The 11,367-nt window shown below is 41.9% G+C and overlaps 1 protein-coding gene across 1 annotated transcript; it reads right to left on the reverse strand.

Moving 5' to 3' along the window:
• Positions 1–8,864: 8,864 nt before the first annotated feature.
• LOC131956408 (neuromedin-U receptor 2-like) lies at positions 8,865–9,689 on the reverse strand. The gene has a single exon (XM_059320831.1). It carries the CDS (start codon positions 9,687–9,689, stop codon positions 8,865–8,867), a length of 825 nt encoding a protein of 274 aa, XP_059176814.1.
• Between the last annotated feature and the right edge of the window lie 1,678 nt (positions 9,690–11,367).

The following is an 11,367-nucleotide window of genomic DNA, read 5'->3' on the forward strand; positions in this document are numbered from 1 at the left end:
CTAAATAAAAGCTTAAAATAATTAAAATTAGGACACCTCGATGGGATCATGTTTTACATAACTGCTATAGGGAAAATATGGAGTCAATAAGATATATCAGTTTTCGTTTACTTCAATGGATACACGCAGGTTTAACACGCTTAAAACAATGAAGTCATATGTGGCAGTGGTGTGGTAGATGTGTGGCAGAGATGTGGTAGATGTGTGGTAGATGTGTGGTAGATGTGTGGTAGATGTGTGGTAGATGTGTGGTAGATGTGTGGTACATGTTTGGTAGATGTGTGGTAGATGTGTGGGAGATGTGTGGGAGATGTGTGGTAGATGTGTGGCAGAGATGTGGTAGATGTGTGGTAGATGTGTGGTAGATGTGTGGTACATGTGTGGTACATGTGTGGTAGATGTGTGGTAGATGTGTGGTAGATGTGTGGTAGATGTGTGGTAGATGTGTGGTAGATGTGTGGTAGATGTGTGGTAGATGTGTGGTAGATGTGTGGTAGATGTGTGGTAGATGTGTGGTAGATGTGTGGGAGATGTGTGGTAGATGTGGTAGATGTGTGGTAGATGTGTGGTAGATGTGTGGTACATGTGTGGTAGATGTGTGGTAGATGTGTGGTAGATGTGTGGGAGATGTGTGGTAGATGTGTGGTAGATGTGTGGTAGATGTGTGGTAGATGTGTGGTAGATGTGTGGTAGATGTGTGGTAGATGTGTGGTAGATGTGTGGTAGATGTGTGGTAGATGTGTGGTAGATGTGTGGTAGATGTGTGGTAGATGTGTGGTAGATGTGTGGTAGATGTGTGGTAGATGTGTGGTAGATGTGTGGTAGATGTGTGACAGATGTGTGGTAGATGTGTGGTAGATGTGTGGTAGATGTGGCAGTGGTATGGTAGATGTGTGGTAGATGTGTGGTAGATGTGTGGTAGATGTGTGGTAGATGTGTGGTAGATGTGTGACAGATGTGTGGTAGATGTGTGGTAGATGTGTGGTAGATGTGGCAGTGGTATGGTAGATGTGTGGTAGATGTGTGGTAGATGTGTGGTAGATGTGTGGTAGATGTGTGGTAGATGTGTGGTAGATGTGTGGTAGATGTGTGGTAGATGTGTGGTAGATGTGTGGTAGATGTGTGGTAGATGTGTGGTAGATGTGTGGTAGATGTGTGGTAGATGTGTGGTAGATGTGTGGTAGATGTGTGGTAGATGTGTGGTAGATGTGTGGTAGATGTGTGGTAGATGTGTGGTAGATGTGTGGTAGATGTGTGGTAGATGTGTGGTAGATGTGTGGTAGATGTGTGGTAGATGTGTGGTACATGTGTGGTAGATGTGTGGTAGATGTGTGGTAGATGTGTGGTAGATGTGTGGTAGATGTGTGGTGGATGTGGTAGATGTGTGGTAGATGTGTGGTAGATGTGGTAGATGTGTGGTAGATGTGTGGTAGATGTGTGGTAGATGTGTGGTAGATGTGTGGGAGATGTGTGGTAGATGTGTCAGTGGTGTGGTAGATGTGTGGTAGATGTGTGTGGTAGATGTGTGTGGTAGATGTGTGGTAGATGTGTGGTAGATGTGTGGTAGATGTGTGGTAGATGTGTGGTGGATGTGGTAGATGTGTGGTAGATGTGTGGTAGATGTGGTAGATGTGTGGTAGATGTGTGGTAGATGTGTGGTAGATGTGTGGTAGATGTGTGGTAGATGTGTGGTAGATGTGTGGTAGATGTGTGGTAGATGTGTGGTACATGTGTGGTAGATGTGTGGTAGATGTGGTAGATGTGTGGTAGATGTGTGGTAGATGTGTGGTAGATGTGTGGTAGATGTGGGGTAGATGTGTGGTAGATGTGTGGTAGATGTGTGGTAGATGTGTGGTAGATGTGTGGGAGATGTGTGTGGTAGATGTGTGGTAGATGTGTTGTAGATGTGTGGTACATGTGTGGTACATGTGTGGTAGATGTGTGGTAGATGTGTGGTAGATGTGTGGTAGATGTGTGGTAGATGTGTGGTAGATGTGTGGTAGATATGTGGTAGATGTGGTAGATGTGTGGTAGATGTGTGGTAGATGTGTGGTAGATGTGTGGGAGATGTGGGGTAGATGTGTGGTAGATGTGTGGTAGATGTGTGGTAGATGTGTGGTAGATGTGTGGTAGATGTGTGGTAGATGTGTGGTAGATGTGTGGGAGATGTGTGTGGTAGATGTGTGGTAGATGTGTGGTAGATGTGTGGTAGATGTGTGGTACATGTGTGGTAGATGTGTGGTAGATGTGTGGTAGATGTGTGGTAGATGTGTGGTAGATGTGTAGTAGAGTGTGGTAGATGTGTGGTAGATGTGGTAGATGTGTGGTAGATGTGTGGTAGATGTGTGGTAGATGTGTGGTAGATGTGTGGGAGATGTGGGGTAGATGTGTGGTAGATGTGTGGTAGATGTGTGGTAGATGTGTGGTAGATGTGTGGTAGATGTGTGGTAGATGTGTGGTAGATGTGTGGTAGATGTGTGGTAGATGTGTGGTAGATGTGTGGTAGATGTGTGGTAGATGTGTGGTAGATGTGTGGTAGATGTGTGGGAGATGTGTGTGGTAGATGTGTGGTAGATGTGTGGTAGATGTGTGGTAGATGTGTGGTACATGTGTGGTAGATGTGTGGTAGATGTGTGGTAGATGTGTGGTAGATGTGTGGTAGATGTGTGGTAGATGTGTGGTAGATGTGTGGTAGATGTGTGGTAGATGTGTGGTAGATGTGTGGTAGATGTGGTAGATGTGTGGTAGATGTGTGGTAGATGTGTGGTAGATGTGTGGGAGATGTGGGGTAGATGTGTGGTAGATGTGTGGTAGATGTGTGGTAGATGTGTGGTAGATGTGTGGTAGATGTGTGGTAGATGTGTGGTAGATGTGTGGGAGATGTGTGGTAGATGTGTGGTAGATGTGTGGTAGATGTGTGGTAGATGTGTGGTAGATGTGTGGTAGATGTGTGGTACATGTGTGGTAGATGTGTGGGAGATGTGTGGTAGATGTGTGGTAGATGTGTGGGAGATGTGTGGTAGATGTGTGGTACATGTGTGGTACATGTGTGGTACATGTGTGGTACATGTGTGCTATATGTTAGAGGTGTTTGAAGACATGACATGAAACTATGCGATTATTTGATACTTGAGAAACAAAAAAAAATGTGGAAATTGCTGACAGAAATGGGAGACTATTCGTGTAAATACATGTATGTAGATAGTAATACCCCAGTTACCTCCCGCTGTTGTGAATAGATCACACCACATGATTCTACTTCTAAAAAATATTTGTTAGTGTAATAAAATGTTTGTTATCAAAGCATTATGTTATCTTCTATTGATTGATGGGCTAACAATCATCTTGTAGCTATTCACACACTAATATTCAACATGTATTATTCACAGGCTATTTATCAACATGTAACTAACTATTCACATACTAATATTCAACATGTATTATTCACAAGCTATTTATCAACGTGTAACTAACTATTCACATACTAATATTCAACATGTATTATTCACAAGCTATTTATCAACGTGTAACTATTCACATACTATTATTCAACATGTATTATTCACAAGCTATTTATCAACGTGTAACTAACTATTCACATGCGAATATTCAACATGTATTATTCACAAGCTATTTATCAACGTGTAACTATTCACATACTAATATTCAACATGTATTATTCACAAGCTATTTATCAACGTGTAACTAACTATTCACATGCGAATATTCAACATGTATTATTCACAAGCTATTTATCAACGTGTAACTATCTATTCACATAATAATATTCAACATATATTATTCACAAGCTATTTATCAATGTGTAACTAACTATTCACAATCAGAGTTTCTTCCAGGCATCTCTTCTGAGCCCCCTCAAAGTCTACCCCCCCCCCCGAACGAAAGGGAATTGATATAGAAAAATATATCTAACAGTGTCCACCCCCTCCACCCCCCCCCTAACATTCTATATGCTGAAAACCTGGGTCAGTAGATGTAAGACATCTAGCTTGCAATCAATTTTAAATTCGATTGATTGTCGTTAATTAAACAAAGTACCAATATCAGCCCCGTCAATCAATAACTAATCACGTGATCTGTGACGTCACAAAGATTCGCCAGACAGCTGTTTACAAATTACCCCCTTGCCCGATGAAACAATACCCTACTCACCTTATAGAAAAAGTACAATTGTTTCCTTTTGTTTTTGAATGTCTATAAATAATGATATTATTCAGCTAAATTAACCAAGTGTTTTAAGCATATTCGTTTGGGAAACAATTAAAGCATGGACATCGATATCACCTTTGGTTTGAGTATCGATATCTTCACTTTGTCTAAGTATATATATATCATCCTTGTCTGAGTATCGATATAAAAAAGTGCGATACTGTTAGACCGGAACAATGTACAGAAAAATAAAGTTAAAAATAGAAATACATCCAACATTTTGTTCAACATTGGAGAGATGTGTGGAGAGATGTGTGGAGAGATGTGTGGAGAGATGTGTGGAGAGATGTGTGGAGAGATGTGTGGAGAGATGTGTGGAGAGATGTGTGGAGAGATGTGTGGAGAGATGTGTGGAGAGATGTGTGGAGAGATGTGTGGAGAGATGTGTGGAGAGATGTGTGGAGAGATGTGTGGAGAGATGTGTGGAGAGATGTGTGGAGAGATGTGTGGAGAGATGTGTGGAGAGATGTGTGGAGAGATGTGTGGAGAGATGTGTGGAGAGATGTGTGGAGAGATGTGTGGAGAGATGTGTGGAGAGATGTGTGGAGAGATGTGTGGAGAGATGTGTGGAGAGATGTGTGGAGAGATGTGTGGAGAGATGTGTGGAGAGATGTGTGGAGAGATGTTTGGAGAGATGTGTGGAGAGATGTGTGGAGAGATGTGTGGAGAGATGTGTGGAGAAATATAGAGAGAGATGTGTTGAGAGATATGTGTGAATGATGTGTGGAGAGATGTGTGGAGAGATGTGTGCAGAGATATGTGTGAATGATGGGTGGAGAGGTGTGTGAATGATGTGTGAATGATGTGTGAATGATGTGTGGAGAGATGTGTGGAGAGATATGTGGAGAGATATGTGTGAATGATGTGTGGAGAGATGTGTGGAGAGATATGTGGAGAGATATGTGTGAATGATGTGTGGAGAGATGTGTAGAGAGATATGTGTGAATGATGTGTGGAGAGATATGTGGAGAGATATGTGGAGAGATATGTGTGAATAAAAGGCCGCTGTTGAGAACAAAAACAAAACCCTGACGAAAATATTTTTGTCACTGCGCCTTGTCACAAAATTGTCACATCAATTTGACAAAACATTCAAAAGTTTATTCAGATCTGACACACAAGAAACAAATATTTATTTGAAATAAAAATCTACTTCGCAAAAATCAATATTCCTATAATCTAATAATTTCAAATGTATTTGACAAAATTCTAATAGACAAAAATCAATAAGAGATAGGTTTGACAAAAATCTATTTTATCACCTTAGTGAATATGTCAGCCAATATTGACATAGACGGTGTCATCAGGATCTCGAACTTTCCCGTAAATACCAGCTGAGGCTAACAAAAGGAAATTGTTGTCCAAGTTCTCGTTCTTTCAACACTTGAAACGTTGGCAAATATTTTAGTATGCCCTATTGAGAGAATGACAATTTACAAGCAAACAAAAAATTGGAAAATCTGTTTTATAAGACGCGAGGCAGGATTCCACATTTGGAACTGAAAATTTTAAAACATTTCTAGAACAATCCGATCGTAGTTACAGGTCACGTATTTTTATTGGAAGAAAAATCATAAGGTAGGAAATTTATTTGCGTAGTAATACCATGTCAAGTTTTAAAGTAGTAGATTTTTAAGTAGTAGATTATGGTAGTAGTTTTTCAAGCAGTAGTTTCCAAAGTAGTATTTTTTCAAGTTGCAGTTTTAAGTTAGTAATTTTTCAAGTTGCAGTTTTAAGTAAGTAATTTTTAAAGTTGCAGTTTTAAGTTAGTAATTTTTCAAGTTGCAGTTTTAAATTAGTGTTTTTCAACACTGCTCTATCGCATCCAAGCTAATGGCGTAGTAGATCTAGTATATCAATGTTACAGGTAGATCTAGTATATCAAATGTTACAGGTAGATCTAGTATATCAAATGTTACAGGTAGATCTAGTATATCAAATGTTACAGGTAGATCTAGTATATCAAATGTTACAGGTAGATCTAGTATATCAAATGTTACAGGTACATCTAGTATATCAAAACTTCTTCTGATACGTTTCCAGATTCATCTGCAGGGAAGTGACGTCATGAACTTCATTATTTTAACTACAGGTAGGTGTGTGTGTGTGTGTTTAGGGAGGGGGTGGGAGGTATATGTGCATGCAGGACATTGTTACCCTTACATGTATCGTGTGGGTACCCACATCTGCATCGTGTGGGTACCCACACCTGTATCTTGTGAGACACCCTAGTTTTTGTAACATTTGAGCTGAGACATCGAGCAGATTGTCCCAAAATTTAGAGCCACTTTTTTCTGACCTCAGTTGTTTAACCGGTCGGCTAAAATATGTGCCGGTCGGCTAAAATATTTGCTTTAGAATCTTTGTGGCACCTCAGTCATGTAAAGATTTGATGGAAACGTTTTAAAGAAATTCAGACAAGTCTCAGACATTCACCTAACGGCCTTGACCCCCGACCTTCCCCAGGCTTGCTCTTGACGTCTGCCAGCTCTCAAGACTTGCAGACGTTCCAGCGGATGACGTCACCCACTTCCGGTCCGGTCCGCCTTGGCCCAGGCTGGACGGCCCACACGGCCACTTCCTGTTACATCAGCTGCGCGCGCATGTCGCCAAGCTGTGAGAGCTTCCTGTACAACTCGGCCACCGGCCTCTGCACCCCCGGTGCCAAGGTCTCAGCCTCCCAGCCGCCCCCAACCCAGGCCGAGGGCGCCCTGTATCAGAAGTTTAGCCCCCCGCCAGCACCCCCCGCCTGTAACACCAGCGCCGGCTTCTCTCTGCACGGCACCCAGCCGTCGTCTGCTTGTATCGGCATCTTCCCCAGTGACCTGACCTACTTCGACGCCATCCTTGCATGCGACAAGATGGCCGCCAAGGCCGTGACGGTGCCAGACCTGACCAAGATGGAGCTGCTCAAGAACATGACCTACCCCAAAGATTTCTGGATCGGGTGTGACGACTTTGACCTTGACCTTGTCTATGTCTGGACCCAGTCCTCCGTCCCCATCCCCGACATACTGATGACGTCACTGTTGGCAGAAGGGGAGCAGACGAAAACCTACTTCAACGGCAACTGCTGCAAGTTCTGTCCACACAACCACACCATCCTTGTGGCCGACTGCTTCGACCTCAACAACTTCGCTTGTGAGATGTGAGAAGTTCTTGCAACTATTGTCAAGTTTCAAATATTGGTGTCAAGTTTCAAATATTGTTGTCAAGTTTCAAATATTGTTGTCAAGTTTCAAATATTGTTGTCAAGTTTCAAATATTGTTGTCAAGTTTCAAATATTGTTGTCAAGGTTTCAAATATTGTTGTCAAGTTACAAATATTGTTGTCAAGTTTCAAATATTGTTGTCAAGTTTCAAATATTGTTGTCAAGTTTCAAATATTGTTGACAAGTTTCAAATACTGGTGTCAAGTTTCAAATATTGTTGTCAAGTTTCAAATATTGTTGTCAAGTTTTAATTATTGGTGTCAAGTTTCAAATATTGGTGTCAAGTTTCAAATATTGGTGTCAAGTTTCAAATATTGTTGTCAAGTTACAAATATTGTTGTCAAGTTTCAAACATTGTTGTCAAGTTTCAAATATTGTTGTCAAGTTTTAAATATTGTTGTCAAGTTTCAAATATTGTTGTCAAGTTTCAAATATTGTTGTCAAGTTTCAAATATTGTTGTCAAGTTTCAAATATTGGTGTCAAATTTCAAAACAAACATTGTAGTCAAGTTTCAAAATATTGTAGTCAAGTTTAAAACATTATTGTCATGTTTGAAAACTTTGTAGTCAAGTTTCGAAACATTGTAGTCACAAATTTGTACAAGATGACCAACATTAGTCACAAATATGACAAGATGACAGACAAACTGTTGACAGACAAACTGTTGGCAGACAAACTGTTGACAGACAAACTGTTGACAGACAAACTGTTGACAGACATACTGTTGACAGACAAACTGTTGACAGACAAACTGTTGACAGACAAACTGTTGACAGACAAACTGTGGACAGAGAAACAAACTGTTAACTGTTTATTGTTTAATTAATTTGAATATATCCTGTGTTGATTTAAATGTGACCCATTGTATTTTGAAATATTTTGACGGTCAAAAATAAACAGTAAACATTTCAGATGTTGTCTTAGAGCAGCTTGAGGCGAGCGGGTGGGGGGGGGGGGTAAAAAGGACAGGACTGCTGACCGTAGCAGTTTAAAAATAGTTTCCCTGGACAGACGAGAACGTTTGTTTAAAAAGGTATAAACCCTAAGCCTTTGACATATTCCACCCACCGGCCATCCTCATGTGACTGAGAACAAACTTTTGGCCACCTTGAGAAATCTTCTGGACATCGAAATGTAGATAAAAAAGTTGGCGGATGCGTGGATAGCGTAGAGAAGGTCAGCGAGGTCAAGGACAAGGAACAAATACAGGTCAGAGCGAGGGGGCGGCGGCCAGATGTAGTAGTAGAGGTAGATGGCGTAGACAGGCATGGCCACACACAGGAACACCACACACACGGCTAGCAGCATTCGAACTACTCGAAGGTCAAGGCCGGACTTGGCGCTGGAGATCTTGGCGCGCGCCACGCCTTTCTTGTGCAACCGGAAGCCGATGAGGAGAGAGCAGACGAGGACCACGCCCATCAGGATCGGCCCGCGGACGATGCTAATGATGATGTTGCGGATGAAGTTGAGCGTGGCTTTGTTCTGAGTGCTGGCACCGAGCGATTGGTGACGTCATGAGTCCAGGTCAGCTGATAGCTAAAGAAATACGGCAGAGACAACCCCAGCCAAAACATATAGGTCAGTAGGATGTAGGTCAAGGTTTTCCGCTGGGAGAAGGTGAAGGTGACGTGGAACGGGTAGTAGACGGCCATGAACCTCTCGACGGAGATCAAGGCCACGTGTGACGTCGACAAGATGGCGGTGAGCCTGTTGATGGCTGACAGGTAACAGAACTGGTACAGGTAAAACATGGCGGCAAGGTCAGGGTCGAAGAGCGAGATGACGCAGTTGGCGCGCCGGATGGGCGTGGTCAGCACGGTCAGCAGGTGCACCAAGGTCATGGACGTCAGCAGCATGTTGGTGCTGCTGGTACGGCCGTCCTTGAGCAGCACCATCAAGGTCAAGACGTTACCCAGAATTCCCAACAGACAGACGAACTGGATGAAGACGCAGTCTGTCAGGTACTGCAGTAGCCACACGCTGGGTGAGTCATATTTCCAGACGGACACATTTGATTGGTTGATAGACGGGCCAAAGCCAACCATTGATTGGTTGATAGACGGGCCAAAGCTAACAGTTGATTGGTTGATAGACGGGCCAAAGCTAAAAGTTGATTGGTTGATAGACGGGCCAAAGCTAACAGTTGATTGGTTGATAGACGGGCCAAAGCTAACAGTTGATTGGTTGATAGACGGGCCAAAGCTAACAGTTGATTGGTTGATAGACAGGCCAAAGCCAACCATTGATTGGTTAGATGGTACACACATGACTTTCAGAAATCTAAAACTTTGCTGAGTGTCAAATATAATGTGAGATTATTTGTCCTTTTTATAACACGTTATCCAATATGGCAGCTATATAATCCCAACTCTAGATTAAGGTCAGTTTGACAAATCCCCAGCTTAACTTAACACCGGATGTCAGTCGGCTCTAGCTTTACAAGGGCGGGTTTGTTTCGAGTGACGGTCAAGATGATGTTGGGTCAAGTCAATGTGTGGACACACCACTGACTCTAGAGTGACGGTCAAGATGATGTTGGGTCAAGTCAACGTGTGGACACACCACTGACTCTAGAGTGACGGTCAAGAGTTCGTTGGGTCAAGTCAAAGTTTAGACACATCACTGACCTGCGCCTGCACTACTTGATGTAGACAAATGTGAATCTCAAACAGAACAGTGAGTAAATCTAGCCAATTTTTGCTGGCAATCAAAATTGACATATATTTTTAGATATAAACGGGAAATTTAGTTGTAAATCACATTAAGCTATAAAGTGTGAATGTTTGTGTAGATCACATTAAGCTATAAAGTGTGAATGTTGCTGTCACATTAAACAACGTGTATGCTCGTGTGTGTACAGATCACGTGACTTGTGATGTCCGGTAACCCGTGGACACATTGAATCGTCTGGTCACTTTTTAAAACGTTGCTAGGCAACAAAGTGAATGTAAACATCAGATTAATGGGTGCTACATAACACGTCCACTCACGAGCAGGCTGTGACGTCAGATTCTACCCACGTCACTTCGTTCAAGACATCAAAACATCAAGTTTTCTTGATGTCGTTTTGATGTTTTATACATCCATTTCTCTTGCTACTTTATCTGATTACAGTCATAATTTTTGGATTGTCGCAATTAACCCGTTACTCTATTTATTACCCCAACCCTCCCCTCCACCCACTGCCCCTCCCTCTCTGCCCCTCCCCCTAACTGTCTTGTTACTGACTATCGACCTAACCACAACAAAGTATTTTAACGGTTCTAACAGTCTAGCATCACATGACACAGTCTACCATCACGTGACCTAGCCTGTAGTTAAGTGCCACACAAATACAGGAATTACCTCCCTTGGTTCTACTGAGACAATGCTGTCTACTCAATTAATCTAAAAACGGTTTATTTACAAATTACAACTTTTCCCCAATCTAACAACGGTTAATTTACAAATTACAACTTTTCCCCAATCTAACAACGCTTTAATTACACTTTACAAGTTGTCTTCAATTTATCCTCGTCAATTAAAGTAGGATCGTCACGAGAACATGACAACAACTGGTACGTTTTATTTATAACTTGACCTCATTTCCCCCAATGATATGTTACGTAGCTCGCTGGTTTATTCCGTCATCTAAGTGAGTCACTCTGACGTTTGATCTGGCCAATGATTGGACACACAGTTCCCCATCGGTGGCACTCTATACACAGATGTACAGAGGCCTGGCAATTTCTCACAGGTATTCGAACCACCGACCCTTAGCTGTTCCACAATGTTCATCCATTAATAGTGTGACGTCATAGTTGTGTGATTGTCCTGAATCAAATCACGTCAAATGCCATGCCAAGATCTAGGTATGTATAAATGTTGAATAAAAATTGTATAATAAAATAACAAGCTTTTAAAAAAGAGAAGAAAATAAAT

The sequence above is a fragment of the Physella acuta genome, unplaced genomic scaffold, assembly GCF_028476545.2.
Source record: "Physella acuta isolate Inbredline_101_S28 unplaced genomic scaffold, ASM2847654v3 ptg001147l, whole genome shotgun sequence".
Lineage (NCBI taxonomy): Eukaryota > Metazoa > Mollusca > Gastropoda > Physidae > Physella > Physella acuta.